The sequence below is a fragment of the Schistocerca cancellata genome, chromosome 2, assembly GCF_023864275.1.
Source record: "Schistocerca cancellata isolate TAMUIC-IGC-003103 chromosome 2, iqSchCanc2.1, whole genome shotgun sequence".
NCBI classification, from domain to species: domain Eukaryota; kingdom Metazoa; phylum Arthropoda; class Insecta; order Orthoptera; family Acrididae; genus Schistocerca; species Schistocerca cancellata.
The window spans coordinates 699,620,841-699,645,259 of NC_064627.1; the positions used below are offsets into that span (position 1 = coordinate 699,620,841).

Below are 24,419 nucleotides of genomic sequence, written 5' to 3' on the forward strand. Positions count from 1 at the left end.
TCCATCTTCGTTACAAACTTTCCTCGCTAACTTTTGGTAATGTCTACAAACAGTGAGTGGTCATTGCAGTAAATGGAATGATCCCATTAATAAATATAGACTTCGATCAGAAATCGGTAGCTACGGTAGAATGTTCAAAATTTCTAGGTGTATGCATTGATGAAGGGTTGAACTGGAAAAAACACACTGAGGATCTGCTGAAACGTTTGACTTCAGCTACTTATGCTATTAGGGTCATTGCAAATTTTGGCGATATACATCTGAGTAAATTAGCTTACTACGCTAATTTTCATTCTCTGCTCTCGTATGGCATCATATTCTGGGGTAACTCATCATTGAGTAAAAGAGTGTTCATTGCACAAAAGCGTGTAATCAGAATAATTGCTGGAGCTCATCCAAGATCATCCTGCAGACACTTATTTAAAGAGCTAGAAATTCACTGTAGCCTCACAATATATATATTCACTTATGAAATTTGTTATTAACAATCCGAAAGAATTCAAAAGTAATAGCAGTGTACATGGCTACAACACTAGGAGAAAGGATGATCTTCACTACTCAAGGTTAAATCTAACTTTGGCTCAGAAGGGGGTAAATTATCCTGCCACAAAAGTCTTTGGTCACTTACCTAATAGCATCAAAATTCTGACAGATAGCCATATAGCATTTAAAAGGAAATTAAAAGAATTTCTTAATGGCAAATCCTTCTACTCACTAGATGAATTTTTGGATATAGTAAGTGGGTAATTTCCCAACCTCCACCAAAAAAAATTATTTACTGTCATGTAATATTTTGTCTAATGTAATTTTTTGTATAGACACCTTTTATTAACCTGACACGTTCCACATCATCACGAAGTGTCGTATTCATGATCTATGGAACGAGTACTAATCTAACCTAATCTAATCTAACCCTTGAGGGAAGTACACAACGAGGAAACACAGAACTGCAGATATGTCGACATCGTTGTTTTCTCGACACCAATGCACCTGAACTAAATACCGCAACTGCGAGCTGATGATAGTAGGACGCCCCGAAACACGCCTTAAAAAAGAAAACAGAAAATTTAGTGGCTGGTTACGTAATTGTTACTTATGTATTCAACTTTTCTTCTTCGTAAAAGAGGTGTAGTTAGTAGTACCTACCAGAGAAAATTTATTCAACAGTGTGTTGTGAAGGAGTTGCAAACAAATGATGCATTGGTGCGACTGCACTGTACCATTCATTTGAAGCGAGCAGCGCGTAACATGGTGCCGGTTTTGCGGGGGGCGGAGCCCGGGAGAAAGGGGCCGCGACCAGGAAGCGGCGAATCGCGGCCGCGCGCCGGTGGGCTCGACCTCGACGTCAGCACCGCTTCTCGAGTGTTCGGCGGCGCCGTAGACTTTCGCCCCGCGCCGAGACTCAAACCAGTCCCTCCGCTGCCGGAGCCGCCGGCATCTGCGCGCCGTGCCTGGCCTTCGCGAGCCGCCGCCCTGCCCGCGTCCGGCAGTGGCTGGCAGCTTCTTCGCTGCCTTCTCTCCGTTGCGCACACATCAACGCTTCACAACTCGATACACACATTTGCCGTCATTCTAAATATTCAGTGAAGCAAAACATCTGATAGCGATGAGGCATCTTGTAACTTTCAGGATAATGCGTGCCTGCAGTGAATTCCTCCTAGATTCAGAAATGGATAATTTTTCGTCTCGAATCAGCTGAAACTGTTCAGACACAGCAGCATCTAAGATCTTCCTGCTGGTTTATGCTCAATGGTGTGATTTTTTAGTGTCGACAACGGTTCTTCGTGGTGCACTTCAGTCGAACACTGGAAATACTGAACCATATTAACACGAAGTTCACACGCCAGTGAAGTTAAATCGTAAGCTGACTAGTGACGTGCTCGGGTTTCCGAGAGCAACAAAAAGCTTTCGTTTATAGGTTCGAGGGGTGACGCCGATGTCACAGAAGGGTAAGTTTCATTCGTAGACAATATTAGATGCATACTGCGTTGATACCGCGTGTACAGGAAAAATAATGACGAGTCGTTTGGTGCTACAAAAATATTTCAGTACATAGCATTACACTAGTTTTGTCGGACGCACCTTAACTCACACTTTCTCGCCTCTATTGACCATTATGTGGAAAGGACGATAACACACTTCAACTTTCCTTTCTTCTTTGTTTCTTTCACATTAATACGTAACAAACCATTTTTACAGTGCCCGGTAATGTCTCAGATATATTACACCGCGTTTTATCAAACGAATTTTGTGTACAAGACATTGATGTGATTTAATTATCACAAGCACGATTCTGACCTTGATCCTGCTGGAAGACGTCACCGCCGTCAGGGAAGAGATCAAGCAAGGGGGATGCAGGAGGTCCGCAGTAATGTTTACTTAGTCCACAGCTGTTTGTTGCCTTCGGTTACCCATAGAAGACCACGTGAAAATCCCCTGTGACATAATACTGCCTCCACCGTTCTGCGTCAGTAGCGCAGCCTTCGTGCGGATGACGACTATCAACCTACTGTAACAAGAAACATGATCGTCCGAACGGATGATCCACGTTCTAATCTCGACAATACCGTGCCCTTGCAATCGTAACTGATGACGCAGTTTGGTTAACAGGAGAGCAGGGGCCGTCTTATACGGGCCTCATGTTCAACAAAGCGCGCTGAACGGTGTCCTTTGGAAAACTTGTGCAGCACCAGTATTTTACTTTGTTGTAGGATCTGCCACGTATCGCCGCCTGCCCTGCTTCACGAAGCGAGCAAGCCTCCGACCACCACGATCTATGATGAGGTGTGTCGCCTAGACGTGATTTCACTGTACTTCGGGCACTATTCACAGATACGGCAGTAGCACGCGAACAGCCGACGGGCATGGCCGTTCCAGAGATGCTCGTTTCCATGCGTCAGGCAATAAAGAAAGCTGCTTATGTCAGTGGATTTCCCCATTTGAGGCTCTTATCGTCGCTAAAATGATTCCGTATTCGTCACTCTTCCGCTTATATACTTTCCTTACCGCATCACATCCCTGCAACGCCAACAGACAGCATTCAGTCTCTCCGTTGGCAGTGGCCGTAATTTTTGGCTCATCAGTGTATGTTAACTCTTATTTTTACTTTCAGAATCAATTTTTAATGTGTGTCCAAGTCCCTTATTCTGCATTAGTTGCAACCACTACTCCATTTTTCATACTCGTCTTGGAGATTTCAAACTAATCAGCAGAAATGTTGATCCAATCGGTTTTCGGTTTAACTCGTTACAGAGTAAGTAACCTGATTCTTATAGACATCTGATTTATATTAAGAAATCCACATCATACGCTGTTGCGCTACCAAGTTTCTGCACATTATGTCGCTATTTTAGAGCAATGTCAAGGGCTAACTGTGCTTCCTTTGGGTTCCTGAGGTGATCTGATGAATTTCGCTGTGAATGACAAATGACCTTCCACAACTCCTGATTTACAAAATCCATCCACACCATCCTTCCTTTACGAAGGGACTTGAAACAGTAAGTTACATATTGTTAAGACAGGCCAGGCAACTTTATTGAATAATACACTACACTTCAAAGTGCAGATATATGACGATATTGTTCAGCATAATTACAAAGTCTGTGTATAAAACGGTCGGACGTTCGTCAACCATTTAATTCCTCTGCCGTAAGAAACCGCTCCTTAGCCACAGAGCCATTTGCCAACCTGTGTGGAAATATCTCCATCTACGGAAAATATCTTTTCCCCAAAATATTTCTTCAATTTTCTGAAAAGATGGAGAACCGCATGTTGCAACATCTGGACTGTACGGCGGATCAGCGTCACCCACAGCTGTAACGCCTTGGTCAGATTGTTGGAGGCATTCCATTACAGCTGGACGCGACGTTGCATATGATCTATGTACCACCAGAATTTCACGGCGTATATGTGTACAGTTTAGACATTTTGCCCGCAAGACTTGTACTGTCCCGCGTGCTTCCACTTTGCATTACGTTTCCAGTTGCCACGTCCACTGGGATTCATCTCTTAACGTAATGCTGTAGATGTGTCTACAGAAAACCCGGAACATTTATTATCTTCTGACAATGCGCCACTCTTATCACGCGAAAGTCTTAGCCTGGGAAAACATGTGTAACTTACTTCCTGGAGACTCTTCGCGCGATTTCGAGACAATCTCAAGCACAGGCAAGCGAACTAGTTCTGGTACCGTTTTTGCGCTTCACTACATCTGTAAAAATGATTTTATCGCTAATACAATCCTATGGGGAGAAAGGATGTCTCCTGCACTGGCAGAAGAAGGAGAAGAAAAGAAGTTAAGGAGCCCCAAGCGGGAAGGGTATTTGGGATATGCCTGCAACTCCAGTAACTTAAATTTTTTATAATATGTGTTCTTAATTTCGTCTAGCGATTATAAATTAAAGCAGATGGCAATCATCAACATGTTGATCTCCAAGCGCAAATTAAAGCGTACGACCATTATCAGACTGTAATAAAATTACTATCCTGCTGAAGAGAAAGTGCGTAAATTTTCATTGCCGTGACTGTGGTTGCATTTTCCCCCATTACCAACACTTTCGAGGAACCTACTGTGCTAATTACGAGCACACTCAGTGTCAACTATGCTACAGTTTGTATTTTGTTACTGTTTCCTTATGTCCGTGTCCTTGTTTGTCCTGGATGTCATTTCGAAATCTCGATAAAATAAGGCATCTGATACGTATGCAAACGATGTGATACTTTCTGTTGTAGTCACGCTGATGGCCTTGGATGCACCTCGGTTGGCCCTTGCTGCGCACCTCGTTCGTTAAATAAACGGAAGCACAGCACGTTACCACAGACCGGAACAAATGCAGCAAGGCTGCGAGTGGAACAAGCAGGTTGCCAGCTCGTTTCCTATAGCCCTCAGTACAAACCTAGAGCTCCATGAGCCAGGATAATTGCCCTGATGCTTAACCTTCTTATTCTCATCAAAATCCTTGCAATTCCAAGCTTAGGAAGACAGTAATACAAGAAAGATTAAATCAGGGGAATCCGGTAGCGTATTTGCTGTATTGAATGTGATCAGCAAATTAGAATCAGGCACTTCTAGGTTTTGTAACCCTTAGCTTCGAGCTTGTTAGACTGTAATGCTGCTGACATTTTGTAGTCACTTTTGTGACTAGGCTCTGTTGGCTCTCTATGTACTATCTCTTCGGTAGCGACACCGGCCAGTGTCACGCTGTTGATCACGGCCGTTAACCGAGGTAGCAGCAGTCTTTCTGGCGGTGGCCCCTACACACATAGATTATTTACAGACAGCTACAACAAGGTCTGATGGCATGATACGCTGAACTGCTCCATTTGTTGCCACTCTCGCTCTGCAGCACGGTGGACGCCTGTGTTGGTTTGCTCATTAGCGTGATTGTGTTATCCATTGTCTTAGAGAGGCCAAAACAATGTGTCACCTTTATTTTATCATTTCACAACATCTCCCGGATCTCTACCTATATTTCTGTGTATGATTCACCCTTATTAATATTCCGTTCCTACAGTACATAATCACCTTTTATTTTCTTTTGTGAGTAGCCATGATTCTACCAGCTAGTACACCTTTCGTACCCTATACAGAAAAGTGATGGAATACCACCTAATATAGCGTCGGACCTCCTTTTACCCGGCATAGCACAGCATCTCGACGTGGCATGGGCTCAGCACGTCGTTGGAAGCCCCTGCAGAAATACTGAACCAATCTGCCTCTATAGCCGTCTATAACTGCGAAGTTGTTGCCGCTCCAGGATTTTGCGCACGAACTGATCTCTCGATTACGTCCTATAAATGTTCGATGGGATTCATGTCGGGCTATCTGGGTGTCCAAATCATTCGCTCGAATTGTGCAGACTGTTCTTGAAACCAATTGCGAACAATTGTGGCCCGGTGACATGGCGCATTGCCATCCATAAAAATTCTATCGTTGATTGTTGAAGTTCATAAATCGCTGCAAATGGTCTCCAAACACCCGAACATACTCAGCACGCACTACGGTCCATGTAAACACACCCCATGCCATTACGGAGCCACCACCTGCTTGTACATTGCCTTGTTGACAATCTGTGTCCATCATTTCATGCGCTCTGCTCCGCAACGGAACCCCACTATCAACTCTCACCAACTGAAATCGGGATTCCTACGACCACATCATGGCTTTCCAGTCGTCTAGGTTCCAACCGATATGATCACGAGCTCAGGAGAGGCGCTACAGGCGATGTCGTGCTGAAAGCAAAGGCATTTGGGTCAGTCGTCTGCTGCCGTAGTTGATTAACGTCAAATTTCGCCGCGCTGTCCTAAGGGATACGTTCGTCGTACGTCCCACATGGATTTATGCGGTTTTTTCACGCAATGTTGCTTGTCTGTTAGCACTGACAACACTACGCAAACAAGGCTGCTGTCGGTCGTTAATCGAAGGACACAGTGTTGACCGAGGTGAGAGTTAATGTCTGAAATTAGTTATTCTAGACACACTGTTGACAGTGAGGATCTCGGAATACTGAATTCCCTAACGATTTCCGAAATAGAATGTCGCATTCGTGTAGCTCCAACTGACATTTCGCGTTCAAAGCCTGTTAATTTCTGTCGTGCGGCCACCTGTTCGCATGAACCACCCGAGTACAAAAGACAGGTCCACCAATGCACTGCCCTTTTATAACTTGTGTACGCGATACTACCGCCATCTGTATACGTGCATATAGCTATCCTATGACTTCTGTCATCTCAGTATATTATTTATGACGCTTCCAGTGACCACTCTTATCCAGTTACAACAAATTCGTTAACTGTAAAAGGAACTAACCACAACTCCACCCCTTTCATTAATGTCACCTGTCCTTACCACATATCTCCTGGGAAGTAATGAGACCTGGTGCACTGTTATTGTCTCAGTGAAAGCTTTACAGGATTTTGTCAGCGACCTCTAATAGCATTTCCTCAGTGACAGTGGTAAAAGATTTGTCTTTGTCACCAACGAAGCTCGTCGGATCCCAAGCTGAGATGCTGCGTATCTGTGGTTGCAACAGTCAGTTGTCTCTCTATGATGCACTAGGAAACACTAGCTCGTAAGTATATAAAAATACCTACAAAATATCACGAACAGTGCTTCTTCAAATAATAATAATTTGATGGTATGGAAACATTCGTTCTCCGAGTACCGTTGTGAAGAGATAAGACGCGTCCTTTGACTTAGGTTACATTCATTACTTTCCTGTAGTTAAGATTTTGTAGAAAGTTGTCTAAAATCAACGAATACTTGCACAACCAGTTCGTTTCTGATACCAACTGTGGAGATATTCCGAGTTGCACTGGTTGCGAATATACCTAGCCTATACGGTTCTCTTCAAAGAGAGTGTGTTACAAATTTTCTACAAGATTTACCGGACACCTGGCGTTTCTATGAGGTTGTGGGGGCGGTCCTGAAACCAACGTTAATTCACTGTTGCCTTGGTGGCGATATCGTACCCTGGCAAGACAGACGCTTCCAGAGGCGGGAGGCGATAACGGGACGGCTGTACGGGGCTAAGATCCGCTAGCTACGGCGGAAGTCTCGCCGTCCAGAGCTGTGTGCTCTGGTGGCGCATTTGTTGTGAGAAGTAAGTGGCCGGTGTGTGCGCCACAAACAGCACGCGTGTGGGCTGAAGTACCGCAGCAAACAGGCGCACCTTCCGGCAGATGCGTCTCGCCTCGGCCCACGCACCAGACTGCGTGTCTGTCTTTGGCTTGAAGCGCATGGCCATCTTCCGAGTCTACTGTTCACAGTCGCTGTGGGGATGCCCGGAGACCCTTTCTGCCTTGCATAGTACCTATAGATAGTGTACAGTTGGTATCGGCAGCCATGTGACCCTCAACTACCAATGTACACTACCGTTCATATTTTCAATAAACGTATTAATAATCACTAATTTCCTGGAGGTACCACATAATACAATTCTACGGCTGAGTAAGCAAAGAAATGCTACAACATTGGCACCGATGGGTTTTATGCAACCCGCAACGCCTTCCACAACCACGCACAATATTTTCATATTCTCTCGCTCACTACAGTCTTACAGAAAAAATGACCAGTATTTTTTTGTAGGAAATTTGATGCAGATAAATTTCGAACTACGATACGTTTTCGCTAGGGGCCACGGTTTTCGAGTTATTCAAGGAAAACGCATCTGAACGGCACTTTAGTGCGTTTTTCTTGAACAATTCTAAAGCTAAGGACTCTAGCGAAAACGTATCCCAGTACAAAATTTAACCACATTAGATTTCCTACAAAAAGGTTCTCATCATGATTTCTGTAAGACCGTAGTTTGCACATAGGGAGCGAGAGAATATGAAAACCTTGCATGTGGTATCTGAAGGCGTTATGGGTGGCATAAAACATTTTGGTAGGGGCAGCTGAATCATCCAGCATATTATATAATGATTAAGTGTATATCACTATTTTTTGGAGAAATATCACTATTTTTTGGAAAAATAATGTTTTATTTGTGTTTATATTCGATGCATCAGGTGACAGTCACGGTATACTGAAATTAATGAGCGGTACTGTAAGTCACGGAAATGTGTATTTCCCAGGTCGTTCTATGGGAACAGCGAAATACTATGGGTCGACGTGCAGACTCGACCGAATGGCAGAAAGGAACTGTCGTGTACGGATGTGACCATGACTGCGAAGTGAATGAAGTTGTCTGATTTGTTGATGTATCAACGCACATTGTTCGTTGTATCTACAAGTGATGATATACCATTCGTAGACATATAAAATGGTGTAAGAAAAGAGTGTAATGGACACGGACAGCAGACGAGTATCACACACGTAGTGATCTTTCCAAATGATGCAACACGTCGATTACACTGAATACCCAATGAGCAGTTTAATGTGCTGTCTGTAGAGGGTGTAGTTCAGACACAAATGATTCTGTGATGTTTTGGATTTGTTTTTCGAACTATGGCTTCGTCCCTCTGATTCAGGTTACCGTCAATATGAACCAACAAGATGTTTATTTCTACACTCTAGTTGATCTGTTGTTGTTGCCCTTTCTTTTACACCTTCACGATGAATATGCCGTGGACAATCACATCTTCCAAACCAACAGTTGTTTTCATACAACTTCATGCATACCTTCCTAGTTAAACATGCCGTATCGCCCGCTAAGTAATCCGATGGTAAATCAGAAAAGGTTTGTGACCATTTCGAACAGCAGGTGAAACGTAGCAATCAAGATCATGGCTGTTTGCTAGCTCTATGGGATCTAATTACCAATGAATGGACCCGAAGAAACTTGTTGTCACGAACAAGGATCAAGGCGTTGTCAGGCCGTAGTAGCGTCTTGTCCCCTGTGAGTGACTAATTGTTTGTCCAGTGTGGTTAGTATGGTGGGACAAAAAGGAAGCATAGGACACATATAGAGAGTATATGGCAAGTCTTCTGTGGAAAATTTCCAGAAGATAATTTAGACTCTGAGCCTTCTGCAGTCCACTCTTCTAATTTTTGAGACATCTACGTTACCCTCCGTAAGTTACGAAACACCATGCTGCGTATTAGACAGAGCAGGATGGGCGTGATATTTGGGACTTATTGTTTAAAATACAGCATAGTATGCTCAAATAATGATTAATAATGACACTTAGAGTATTGTACTGATAATTATTGTACATATACATACATGTTGGTAGATACTGGTATTGCTCAGTTTCTTATAAACAGACTTTACCTGTCCGAGCATTTCCACTAAACACGCCAGGTGGCGCCAGTAGACGGCACTACTGCGAGGTACGTTGTTCACAGTTCTGCTCAGTTGTCGTTCCGTTTGTATGAAGTTAGGATACGCCGCGGAAAAAGCTAGTACACGTAGCGAAAGTAATTGAAAATGGCCCCAAAGTGCAAGATTCCTTATGATTCACGGGTAAAGATGATCACTTTGCACCAAGAAAGCAATAGTGCCCGACAAATATCACACAAATTGAGGATTTCCATCAGAGGAGTTACAACACCATACCTCTATATCGGGATGAGGCCCCTATGATGATCGTCCACGCTCAGGGGCACCCAATAAAATAACAGAACGCCAGAAAAAGCATTTGTTAGTGACCAGTAAACGTAAGGGATTCAAAACTGACCGTGAACGGACTGCTGGACTAGAGATGCACCAGTAAGTGAGTCAACAGGGAGATGGTGCCTGGCAGAAAACAACCTCCAGGGTTATGTAGCACCAAGTAAAGACTTCAGGCGAGAAATGGATTCAGCGGACTAAGACACACCAACAATGGACAGCAGGAGATTGGGAAAGAGTCTTATTCACTGATGAATCCAAGTTCGAAATATCTGGAAGTAAACACAGTCAATTTGTATGCCATTTATCCTACGAATGCATGAATTCTGAGTGCGTAATTGCAACTGTCGAGCATGAAGGGAATTCTGTGATAGTATGATGATCTTTTGGAGGGAATAAAGTCAGAGGTTTGTTGAAAATAGATGAGAAAATTAACCAAAAGGATTATCATGTCATTTTCCAATGACATGCCAAGACATTTGGTTTGCGTTTGATTGGGAAAGGGTTTGACTCACAGCAAGACAGCGACCCAAAACGTACATCCCGATTGTGTCAGAACTATGTAAAGTCTGCAGACGTTCAGAAAATATTGAGAAATATGGAAAGGCCACTCCAGTCCCCTGACTGTAACCTAATCGAGCTACTATGGGATGAATTGGAAAGGAGGATCCGAAAACGGGGAATACTGAATGAACGAGACACACTTGTGGGAGGTCTTGCAGCAACAATGGAGACTAATTCCAAATGACATCCAGGCAAAATTGACCTATCTCATTCCCAACGTGTGCAAGGCAGTGATTAAAGCAGAGGGTGGTTATTCTGGGGAATTTAGAATTTAATAGCTGCATTTACCTATGTATTTTTTGAGTTTAATGAACATTTTGAAAAGAATAAAATGCAATTCTATAATGTATCTCCTTTCCATTGTCCATAAGCAGTTGGTGTTTCCAAACTTATGAAGAGCAGTGTATCTCTGACAGGAAATTAACTGCTTTGCAGTCGGTTATTTTTCTTCTGATTTGGAATCCTCATGAACTACGTCATGAGCGCTAGAGATTACATTAATTTCGTTTCATCATTTGTCCGTCACAAAGGCATAAAATTTGTACGTAAGCGCTTAAGGTCGAGAAAACAAGAGATTGAGTTACCGAACGCTGTTTCCAATGACGGTGCTATTGGTTGTGTAACAGATACATTTTTAGAGAAGTAGTTGCGGACTTGATCGAAAGCAGAATGTTTATTGAGACGGGTATCCTTATAGGCCAGGAAAGTATTACAATGTACGTACTTGCTAAAAGGCGCAGCGCGGCCATGTCCGCTGCAGCTTTCCGCTTCCTACCGCTGCCAGAGAAAGGAAGCCGCTTGTTCCGAAGCCACACGACCGGACGTGGCAGACATTCAGCCTTACATGCAACGATAGTTGTTACAGTACGATACTGCAGTGCCTATGTTATTCCAAATTGCCATGTGAAGTTCCTTCGGTCATGCATGCATGTAAATGATGCAATAACACAGGCACTTCAATATCATAATTATCCGCCGATACCGGGTACGTGACTTTCAAGTAAAATGCCTCCCCTATAGGGGAATATACATAATGGACGTACGAGTACAGGATGTAGGCACATGGTTGACGACATACGGAAGTTTGGGTCTGGCGGTGAGTCGTGTTCGAATAGTCAAATGGTAAGGTGACCGCTCGCGATAAGCGGAAAATCCAGGAGTTCCCGTCCGCCAAAAATTTTCATTGTCTTCATTCAATTATACAGCTGATGGTATTCCAAATTTTCTACTGCGAATGCATCCTCGCTTACCCACACTCACCTCGTTGTCAAATGGTTCAAATGGCTCTAAGCACTATGGGACTTAACATCTGAGGTCATCAGTCCCCTAAACTTAGAACTACTTAAACCTAACTAAGGACATCACACACATCCATGCCTGAGGCAGGAGTCGAACCTGCTACCGTAGCAGCTGCGTAGTTCCGGACTGGAGCGCCTAGAACCGCTCGGCCACTGAAGCCGGCACTTCATTGTCAAGATAACCTTCTACGATCAATGAAAAGGACGTAGCAGGTAGGTGTTGTTCCTTATAAGATAAAAATAATGCACTCTGGAGATAAATTATGCATGGCCTCAGTACCTTACTTTATCGTACGATCCTAACCATTCCGTTTCGAATATCGCTGAAGCAATGTGACATCGCACTTGCACCTTGGGACTATGGACAAGACAGCAAATTGAACGAGAGACTAACAGTCATAATACCGTTAAGATTGTAACACAAATATGCGTAATTTATTTTCTGTTCGCAGGTCCCTGAAGCACTGCAGCGCGTATATGAAGGAAAATAGAAAACGTACGGTGCTTAACGTGTGTGGTAACATCGTCAAATCGCTTAATTCAACGGCTTTCTGCTAGGATGTAGCAGACTGATGAAGACCGTATGAGAGTGTTTTCGTGATGTTCAGAAAACATTAAAGAAAATAGTATTAGATAAAATTTTGCAGTAACTAGTTCTGGCACCTTCCATGCACTGACGGAATGTAAATGGCAGCGATTAATAATGATTCCCTCGACTGTGCAGAGCAAACAAGTTGTAAAGTATGTATGTAGATGCACCGCACTGTGCAAGTACAAGGGTTAACTGACTGGGCCGACTTCCGAGGAAAAGTATCGAGCCGAAGCTGCGCGAATGGACACCATCATATAGTCTGTGTGAGGGAGATATATTTTCAAACACGCTATGATAAAACCAAAGAAAAACGGCACTGCTAGTAGCTATCTTCCCTCTGCTGTTTATATGTAAATTTATTGTAATAAGGTGCCTATTCCCATGTTCAGTGTCGATACATTACATCACAAATAACTTATTACTGCTCGAAAATAATGATTTTCACCACTGACGTGTACGTTCTTATCGTTTATATGACTTCCTTCAGCACCGTTATCAACAATTTGCATACATAATTTGAAGTACTGCCTCATACTCGCCGTCTTTTCTTGCAAGGAAAATCGAGGCGTTCATAAGCAATATAAGTGTGCGTCGTCTCAGATTTAAGGATCAGATTGCTTGTAACAAATTAAGAGGAGCTCACGTTATAGTCAGACAATCAAAACACCAATCTGCACATTCACATTCTACAGATTACTTGACATTCTCCCCAAAGAGCCCCAGTTCATAGTAAAAATACTCGATGTGGGAGAGATGTTGAAGGAGACTGTTACTCGCCTGTGCGCTCAAAACATTTGACTGCGCGACGTTGTTTTTGGTCGCAATGCAACAATTTCGGAGCAAACTTTGCTGCTATACGTTTCATGCTCAAAACATCGGAAAAAATTGCATGGCATGAACCAAGGGATATGTCGACCTCTTCAACAACGCTTCGGATGGTGATTCGACGGTTTCGTAGAACCATTTTCTTTACTTCTTCCTCACTGTTATCAGTAACTGATATGCTAGGGCGTCCAGGGTGGTCGTCGTTTCAACGTCTTCTCAATCCTCTTTGAAATATTCTCTTGTCTTACTCATAGCAGACTCGCCAAAAGCCATATTCAACATTTCGAATGAAGTGCTGCACTCATTTTTGAAGCAAAATTTGATGCAAAATTTTTAATCCCTATTTTTCTAAAGTAGAAACTTGCCGAGTATTCGAAACCACGTATAACCTTTTAGACTATCAACAATAAACTAAATATCAAAAACAGATGAAAACATAACGTACAAGAACATGTATAACAAGAAGATAAAAAAATAAAAAATCGGATGTATAAAGGCCGTGAAATTAAAAAATTCCCGTTACTTTTTCATCATACCTTGTATAATAAGATGAGAGAATACTACTATACTTAATTGATAAGAATACCTCGTTGCTTTAAAACACCGTATCTTATCATCTCTAGAATACGACTGCCGATAGATATATCAAAATGTAATTAACAGATTCCGCGAAAAAGATTTGTGTAAGAAACATTTCCTTTGGTGGGGACTTCGCATAAAATTATTGAAATACGCAAAGACACAGTAATTACGCAGATGACAACTTAGTAGAAAAGCAAGTGCTGACAAACTGAAGAAAGAAGGTTTGCAAAATCGTTCAGCAATGAACTGAAGATGTTTCAACTTAATTTTGAAGTCACACATGCGAAACCGCCAAAAGGATTATTCAAGAACAATAGACTTGCAAGAGAATATTTTAAAAAAGCACAAAAGAAAACATGGAAGTCTGAATTGGTTTTTACAGAAGACGTTGATTATATGCAGCGGAAATATTGTCGTACGTTAGCAAGAACCACAGACTGATGGCCTGAGCACGACGCGAGATGGAATCGTGGTACGTGTGTGCTGGGGCGGGCAGGGAAGGGGACCGGCAGCCTCGCGGCCGGTCCCTGTCCTATGTGCGCGTGGAAAACTTCCCGAACGTTCTCTTCTTGCATCACTCCTCCCCGGCCTCCTGTTTCCTTCCCCTACGTGCTATTTCTCCTCCTCGTGTAGCGTGCCTCTGGAAATCCCGCTCCCTCTTTTTCCTTTTGCTCGCCTTAATCGACTTTTTGATTGCCGCAGTGTGCCCCACATCTGCGCGATTGCTTCTCCTCGAGTTGTCTTATTGGGAGCCGGTTGTGGTCAGAGCAGCACTGGAAGAGAGTGGTTTCTTGCACACTTGCAATTATGAGCCCAGTCAAAATAGACATAGGAACTTTCAAAATAAGACAGCATTATTCTACACTCGCTGATATGTCTACTGTAATCATTTGACACTCATGTTCGTACTCGGCCAGTGTTGAGGTACGGTAGTGCATCTACGTGTCTACTGATGAGCAAAGCGATACACTAGATTCGTTTACAATGTCGTTCCTCCCTGTTGTAAATTATATACCAGATCTATAATCTATCCGAGCGATTATTGTGATGACTGCTTATGGAAAGGAATCGTATGTTCGTGATGTTTGGGCGATTATGGAAACGAAACGGAGCGGGATGAATCTGTTCTCGGTTAATAGCATACTTCCTCCACTTACTACGACCAAGAGGCCATGGAACTCCAGTTTTACAATTTGCAGTTCAGTTAACATTAAATGGCTCTCCTTATTCTGTGAGAATCTGCTTCCTTTCCCGCAAATGTCGTCAAAATTTTGTAAGTCAATGTTTCTCTCCCCATCACTATTGTAACCGCCTTTCTCCATGGTTGATCACCGAGCAAGGATGGCGGTTCAAATTCCCATCCGCCCATCCAGATTTAGCTTTCTAGTGGTTCCTATAAATCGCTTAAGGGGGAACGACAGGGTGGCGGTCGAAAATATTGCGAAATTCAAGTTTTTTTTCCTCCTTACTGTAATGTATGGAAACAAAAGCAAAACGAGGATAATGGAATGTAGTCGAATTAAGTCGGGTGATGCTGAGGGAATTAGATTAGGAAATGAGACACTTAAAGTAGTAAAGGAGTTTTGCTATTTGCGGAGCAAAATAACTGATGATGGTCGAAGTAGAGAGGATATAAAATGTAGACTGGCAATGGCAAGGAAAGCGTTTCTGAAGAAGAGAAATTTGTTAACATCGAGTATAGATTTAAGTGTCAGGAAGTCATTTCTGAAAGTACTTGTATGGAGTGTAGCAATGTATGGAAGTGAAACATGGACGACAAATAGTTTAGACAAGAAGAGAATAGAAGCTTTCGAAATGTGGTGCTACAGAAGCATGCTGAAGATTAGATGGGTAGATCACGTAACTAATGAGGAAGTATTGAATAGGATTGGGGAGAAGTTTGTGGCACAACTTGACCAGAAGAAGGGATCGGTTGGTAGGACATTTTCTGAGGCATCAAGGGATCACCAATTTAGTATTTGAGGGCAGCGTGGAGGGTAAAATCGTAGAGGGAGACCAAGAGATGAATACACTAAGCAGATTCAGAAGGATGTAGGTTGCAGTAGGTACTGGGAGATGAAGAAGCTTGCACAGGATAGAGTAGCATGGAGAGCTGCATCAAACCAGTCTCACGACTGAAGACCACAACAACAACAACAACTGGAATGTTATAGACAGATGGGGTTTGCTGCGATGAATAAACCATACATTGAAGTTTTTATTGTTTTTTATTAAAAATATTGATATCTTCACTGTGTAATTGGAATTTTCCGGAGGCAGCTGTGAAAGGAGGTAGACCGATGGCTGTCGCTGTCACTCCGGTTGTGGTTATCTGTAACATGAAGTAAACGTATCACCCTGATTCTTAAATATGTAATTTTAGTTCATCGTAGGGATTTGCAAAAAAAAATTTGGCGAAATTATAGATATTTGAAAAAAAAGGTCATTTCTGGACCCCTCTTTTTGGCCAAAAAGAGGACTACGATGAACTGAAGAGAATTCAATTTGCTTCAAGGGAGACCAAAAATCATTTATATCGGATGAAAATTGTAGCGTGGGCGACGACAACCATGCAGAAAACATGGTTTTGAGAAAAACGCGTATAAGGTTTGAGAGGTATTTATCATATAAAAAGGGACAAAGCTTGAAACTTACGGGTAATCATTGATCCCTGGTCCATTTAACTATCGGCCCTGCCAGTGGATGACCGCTTTCTGCTACTGATAAGCCGTCACTTTCGTCCTCAAAGCTGTTTTCGTCGCTGAGTGCATCGGCGCTGGCATCTCTATATTCACAGAATCTTCGCATTTTGTCGCCGATTTTGATTTGAAGGGAATTTGCCACGTGCGTTAGTGAAGTACGGCCTACATTGAACGGACATATGGCCAAATTTGAAGTAATGTTGACAATTTCGCTTCGGCTCGATGTTATTTTTGGAGCTTATCTCCAAATGAGACTATTGAAACTTTCGTTCACACTCTGAATAAAACCGCCCAACAACAGTCCAGCAAATCATGTTCACGCAAATCAGTATAAATAGGGGCGATGGTATCGATAACGACGATGCCTCCTTAGCTTCAAACGCTCACAGAATCGTTACTTTTTGGAGTTAGCGCATCATACTATTTTGGTAAATAATTCTTCAATGTAAATACATTTGGATTCTACTATAAAAAATTTCGAGATTTTTCGACCGTCAGGCTGTCGTTCCCCCTTAGGTAAATATGTGACTGCTTCTTCTGGAAACGGAGCGTTACCTTCCCCATTCTGATACTCGTTAATCGAAGCATTATTTCTCTTGATGTTTGTTTATTATACGACAAAGAAAGGTAAGAACACTAGGTTCACAGTGCACACTTTTAATCACCAGTATACTACCGTAGTAAGCAAGGTCAAGCATTATCAAGACGGCTGAATTTCAAGGAAAGCGAAATCATGGTTCATACACAGTGAATAGAACACACTACATTTAGTTACCTGGGTACTGCTCCCTCACAACAACACGGTACCAGACGACCATAGGTGCTGGAAAACTCATGAAATTGGAAATAAAACATCTCATAAGGCTTCCGTCATTCTCAACATTCCAGATTTACTGCCATCTGATAATTAATGTAGATTACAAAAAGAAACTGCCGTAAGAACGCCACAAACTATGAATAAGACGGTTAGCCAACTAGAAAAATGGGATTTTTCCAGTTTTTTTTTTGTTCTCTATAAACAGATCTTCAGAATTTTCTCACACGTTTTGTTGACTTTCGATCCTCAGACTAACTTAATAAATGCATAGAGCCAAGCCATACTACAGTTCAGGCAGATTTCTCGCTGACATCTATTACAGTCTTAACTAGCTGTTTCTGTATCCCTAGTGTTACTATTATCTTATCAATGTCCCGTGTTCACCTACAATATTTAAGAATCAGTCGAATGAGTGTTATGTAAACTACCATTCTCTTTTAAGTGGATTACATTTCTTTAGGATAAGGCCAGTGAATATGCCTCGCAACTGCTTTTTCTAGAAGTTGCTTTATGTGATCCTTCCAGTTCTGGTCTCTAACCATGGACGCTCCAAGATATTCTTCTGACGCTAATGTTCCCCAGAACTGATCTAGTAATAATGGGACTTTTCGCCTCTTTATTTACAACACGTAACATTTACTTTCGTGGAGTATTTTTACATGTTACAATTTTGTTTCGTTAAGAATATGATGATTGCCTTATTGGCAAGTCTGACAAAGCCTAGTTGCTAAACCACGTACACGGTGACTCACTACTGAATTAGGCTAATTCTCATACCAGGTATCCCTTTTGGGCGCCCTTCCTGGAACTCTCCAGCACACGCCAATTTGTAAGTGTCACACATATCACAAGATAGGATCTGCGCTCTACCATCAATGTTCATGTTCATGTGCCCTATCAATAGTATGAAAATTATTTTCTCCTTGCCAGTGCGGTAACGCAGAAATCCAGTCAAGCGACTGAATGTGAATGTTTGTTATTTTGCTTCAGGATAGCGCAGCCTCTGCTGCTGGGAGAGCTGATCAAGTACTTCTCCGAGGGGAACGTGGACATCAGACAGGCGTACTACTACGCGGGCGGCATGATCGCCACCGTGTACTTCCTCATCTGCTTCCAGCACCACTACACCATGGGCACCGCGTGTATCGGCATGCGCATCAGGATAGCTTGCTGCTCGCTGCTCTACCGCAAGGTCAGTCACCACTCTTCTCTGACGTACAACATGGTTCTGAATCGCATTTCTTGACGTCAAAAGAATACGCAAATCTCAGAAAACATGCAGTTTTAAAGCTGTATGTCTTTTACAAAAACCAACAACAAAAGAAGAACACAGAATAAAAACATTAACCGACGTCAAAATATTCGACTGGGTATTAGGGTGGATTAATTTAATCCAGTTCGCGTTGCCGTCACGATAAAACTATCTACCATGTCTTATTCTACTAATGTTGTTGTTGTTGTTGTGGTCTTCAGTCCTGAGACTGGTTTGATGCAGCTCTCCATGCTACTCTATCCTGTGCAAGCTTCTTCATCTCCCAGTACCTACTGCAACCTACATCCTTCTGAATCTGCTTAGTGTATTCATCTCTTGGTCTCCCTCTACCATTTTTACCCTCCACGCTGCCCTCCAATACTAAATTTGTGATCCCTTGATGCCTCAGAACATGTCCTACCAACCAATCCCTTCTTTTAGTCAAGTTGTGCCACAAACTCCTCTTCTCCCCAATTCTGTTCAATACCTCCTCATTAGTTATGTGGTCTACCCATCTAATCTTCAGCATTTTTCTGTAGCACCACATTTCGAAAGCTTCTATTCTCTTCTTGTCTAAACTATTTATCGCCCACGTTTCACTTCCATACACGGCTACACTCCATACAAATACTTTCAGAAACGACCTCCTGACACTTAAATCTATATTCGATGTTAACAAATTTCGCTTCGTCAGAAACGCTTTCCTTGCCATTGCCAGTCTACATTTTATATCCTCTCTACTTCGACCATCATCAGTTATTTTGTTCCCCAAATAGCAAAACTCCTTTACTACTTTAAGTGTCTCATTCCCTAATCTAATTCCCTCAGCATCACCCGATTTAATTCGACTACATGCCATTATCCTCGTTTTGCTTTTGTTGATGTTCATCTTATATCCTCCTTTCAAGACACTGTCCATTCCGTTCAACTGCTCTTCCAAGTCCTTTGCTGTCTCTGACAGAATTACAATGTCATCGGCGAACCTCAAAGTTTTTATTTCTTCTCCATGGATTTTAATACCTACTCCGAACTTTTCTGTTGTTTCCTTTATTGCTTGCTCAATATACAGATTGAATAATTCTACTAATGTTATCATGGAATTTAAGAGGAAAACACTACTATAACAACACCTCCAACATCGCGGTAGGATTACTGAAATTCTCCAAAAATCAACAGAATTGTCGTAAAATATTGAGTATTGCCTTTGAATCTTATACAAAACGCAGGAAAGAAAAAAACTCCACTGTCGATAATTTTAAAAAAGTCTAAAATATGAGCAGAAACTCGGCATGAACCTATGACACATTTATAGAATTTTCTGTAATGCAAGTCAGAGACGAATAACATACGTTCATCTCGATTTCAGTTCTCAGAGCTGTGGCTGTGTATCATTGAGCAAACTTTCTTTTTTTCCGTAGGTACTTGACGGTACTTAATGTGATGAAAAGTTTGTGTTTTATGTACTTACTTCTTACATAAAATGCATGCAACAGCTTTTTGTACGTTAATTAAGTCCACAGAACCATAGTTTGAAGACAGACATAGAAATTTAAAACCGCTCCCTTGTAGGAAGATACTTGAGTTCTTCAATTTGGCTTTCGTGTAAGCGACTAATTTGTACTTAATATGTAGCACAGAAAATGTGGTTTTCAGTGTTCGTACAGGATACTAAGGTGTTCATGCACATTAAAATCCACTAAGACTTGTGCACTGCCCTCAAAATACTGTATAAAAGACTTTCGTTATTCAGTTTGTAGTTCGGTGTCAATGTTTCAGTATCTTCATTTGATCCATCACGAGTAACGTTTAGATGAAACCTAGGAGCTGCTACTAACGATGAGGATGTTAAACTAAAATGCCCACTTGATGTGGTCAGAAAACCAAGAACCCTTTGTTAACTGACATACGGCGTTAGCAATAGATTATGCTATGGGACAGTACAATGAATAAAGGCTGTATAAGTAGGACTGAACCGAAAAAAAGTATGTGAAGAAGCGCAGGATTGTACTAACGACTGATAATGCGTAATAAGGAACACAGTTTGATCTACAAGAAAAACATTACCGAATTAGCAACTGACTAACAAATATTTCCCAAATATTTAACGTTGCGTGTAAAAATAGCAGAGCAAGATAAGGGCTGTTTGTCACAGCAAATTCGACAGTACAGATACGACTTACGTAATAATTGCACACATATGATCTAAATTGCAGGTTGAAACGTAACTGTAGAAACTTCGGTTGCCTCGAGCGATTTCATTGAGCTACTCATTCGCCATTTTGTAATTTTTTATTCAGCTTTCTCGCAGCTCCTGACTGTGTGTAACGTGCGTACTTTTCCGTTCTGCCTGGTTGACCTTTACTGTAGCTACTCTCAACTTTCAGATTGCTATACTGGTTTGCAATTGCTGGCGCCAGTAGCAAGGACGCCAATTTTCTAGCTAAAGAGATAACAGTCCGCGGCAAAGCAGTATATTATGTCTGCAGTGATGCAACTAAGGCAGCTGTGGATTACAGCGGATACGCCTCCAGATCAGCGACGCATAACAATGTATTCGTTATTTACGCGAAAGCTTTTGCATTGCACTGCAAACTTGTTTTTAGAAGACAGAAGAAGCGAGTGCATTCGCGTTTCAGGACAGATCTGCTTGTCGGTTTCCCGACTTAATCGGTTTCATCGCCAAATCAGGAAACAGAGGAGATTATAGATCTTCAGCATTAGCTTTAAATAATTTGAGGAAACAACTGAAAACGTAGGTAAGGGTGACTGTACAGGGATTTGAAGCCTTCTTATCCCGAATACGAATTCAGTATTTCAACCATTGCTACACCTCGCTTGGCGACACTGAAAGTAGCAAGAGTGGTCCTTGTGACATTCGCATGTTTCCTCAGTTCACCAGCGGCAAGACAATACTGAACCTCTCTTGAAAACAGTGTGCCGGATGATGAATCAAACCCGGTTCTATGGTGTTTGTAAGTACTTTGGGGCGAAATAATGATGCTTTTTGCTAGTCTGTATTGAATGTTTTAAAAAAGAAACTAAAACAAATTACAGGCTACACGGTAGTGGTCGCCGAAATCCATATGATAAAATCTTTCCTTTTCTATTTATAAACGATGAGGCTGTGGTACATAATCAATAATTATTCAATGCTGTCCTCTGATTTCCTTCTTACAAGAACAAATAATTTCGTCGCATACTTATACCTGATTGTAAGGCAGAGACAATCATCTTCTACTTTTTTGCTGGCCTTCATTCCGCTACCTCCAAGGGATCAGCATGTTAATAACTGGATTTGGCAATATAAGGTGGAATTAGTGCACCCCAACTATCTGCGTCTACTGTTATCCTATAAGAAAGCGTGCGAACGTAAAGTGTGCGAATGTTTGCTGGACGTACAGAACATCTGCTGCATATTCAGTGTCGTCCAAGAAAGTTCCTAGAGGAACAATATTACACAGGTTCAGATTCTGTTGCCTAAAAACACTACCGATTAACCATCGAAATACCAGGAGGGGAGGAGGGTGGGAATACTTCCTACCCACGCTTTGAAAAATCGCGATCTAGTCTTGTAGTTCATATTTTTAAATTTTGAAAAAGTATTTATTGTTTGTAATTATTCCGTAAGTGTTTTAAGGTTTTCTATAAAATTTAACTCAAAAATTGAATTCTTGGTAGTGGATGTGACTTTTCACAACAAATGTCATACTCATATTTTCAGGTTCACGGCCCTTCTTACACATCTATGTATCTAAAAAGTAAGTTGTACGTGAAAGTCAACGACAGTAAACGAAATTTATATATTTTTAAATTTCTTTGTGGTGTACACATTATGCAAAATGCGTTGGTGTTGCTAAGATTGTGCTAAAAGATACTGTCAGGTTCTGGATCCTACTTTCTCATCAGTAAAGTACGTATGTTGTTAGCAAACGTTCGCGACAATTACCGAAATTTTTCTTTTCTTTTTTGTGGTGGGCATAACCCCCCCCCCCCACCCCTCTCTAGGTACTACACGTTATGGAAAGTGCCTTGGTATTGCTAGGGTTAAAGTAAAATCGTTACATGGAAAATTTATTTTGAACGGCTTGAGATATCTTCCCACTTATAACAATGATTACAATATCCAAATACGTTCTGAATTCGTAGTTATAAATGACCGCAGACGCTACCGATACACAAGTTGTGTGTGTGTGTGTGTGTGTGTGTGTGTGTGCGTGCGTGTGCGTGTGTTAGAGAGAGAGAGAGAGAGAGAGAGAGAGAGCACAGAAATAGTAAGTTGCAAGCAACAACCAATTATCTTAACCATTTTTGTCAAAATGACCTTTGACCAGTGAAGAGCTGCATATCTTTTAATGCCTTTTTTATGTACTAAGATACCTGCAGTGATTTAGACCTTTTTAGGCCATATCTGATGCGTTTTGGAGTCCCAGCAATGCAAATATTGTACGCGAAAGAACAAATTTTTGTGTTGAGGTGACTTCGTAGCACAACTATGACTCTACAGAGAAATCCACAATTACTTAGAACTTTCCACTCTATGAAGAACGGAGGAACGAATAAGATGAATTTGTAAGACAGGTTCCGTAAGTAGATTATATCCACATGTGACATATTTTTTGATCATAAAATTAAACATAACCTCGTCTTTATTATTATTATAGCGACTCACATAGGAAGCGGACCAAGAAGTAAGGTATGGAAGTGACATAAAAATACTGTACGTCGAAGAACCATTCTCACAGATTCTCAGTGAATTAGAACTTGCAGCTTGTCTGTTTTGCAATTTGTAACGGTCATTTTGCAAGATACTTTTATGGAACATTACAGTGTTGACAGAAAACAACCATGTTTCTAAATACGATATAAAAACACCGGAAACCCCACAAACAATTTTCTGAATTACATGGTGAGAGCGCCATTTCCTGTAATTTGGTCCTCGCGTGTGTTGAAAGTTTATTAGCTTTGTGGGAAACGTGCAGACAGAGGATAGCTTGGGAAATTTGTGAGCGGCAGTGCACGTTCGCTTTGGAAACTCTTGGGAGCAACAGTGTTCAAAACATATTTTTTTCTGATAGAAGGCCAGGAAGGCGGAGATAGCTCTGCTGACATGTTAAGTTGGATGGAGGTATTTCGTTAGCAGGATCACATCAGGACAACGTTTGAGAAAATGCAACATAAGATATATTTCAGAACCTGAATGAAACTACCTGGTGTAAAACCGTCGCTTGTTTCTTCAAGTGTCTTTTATTTGAAACTGCCTTCTGGTCTCCAAGCATAGTACCTATATACCGTAAACAGCCCGGAAAAAATGTAAGGATATACCTGAAAGTAAAATAAAAGCTTGAAGGTGTTAGATTTTACATGTATTTTTGCCGTACTATCAGCTCAATTGATTGCTACTTATAGATTTTCTGGATTAATAAATTCTTGGAGAAAAAAGAAACGGAATAGATATTGTACGTTTACTGACCAGTCGCAATTCTAATTCTTAACCCAAACTATTATGCACCAGAAATCATTAAGAAAAAGAAGAAAAAACTTTGAGTGAAAATTCATGTCATCATCAAGCTGAACTACACACAACATGTAATATGCATTACATATCATTTCATTAGTATATACGCCGGAGTGGCCAAGCGGTTCTAGGCGCTACAGTCTGGAACAGCGAGACCGCTACGGTCGCAGGTTCGAATCCTGCCTCGGGCATGGATGTATGTGATGTCCTTAGGTTAGTT

At 41.7% G+C, this 24,419-nt stretch overlaps 1 protein-coding gene across 2 annotated transcripts in view; it reads left to right on the forward strand.

Annotated features, from left to right (window-relative positions):
- LOC126162478 (ATP-binding cassette sub-family C member 4-like) overlaps positions 1 to 24,419 on the forward strand; it is a 290,715-nt gene that overhangs the window by 198,831 nt on the left and 67,465 nt on the right. For both annotated transcript variants that reach the window (XM_049919019.1, XM_049919020.1), the window contains one exon: positions 18,423 to 18,624. In XM_049919019.1, the coding sequence (XP_049774976.1) occupies positions 18,423 to 18,624 (202 nt within the window). The remainder of the gene's footprint in view (positions 1 to 18,422; positions 18,625 to 24,419) is intronic.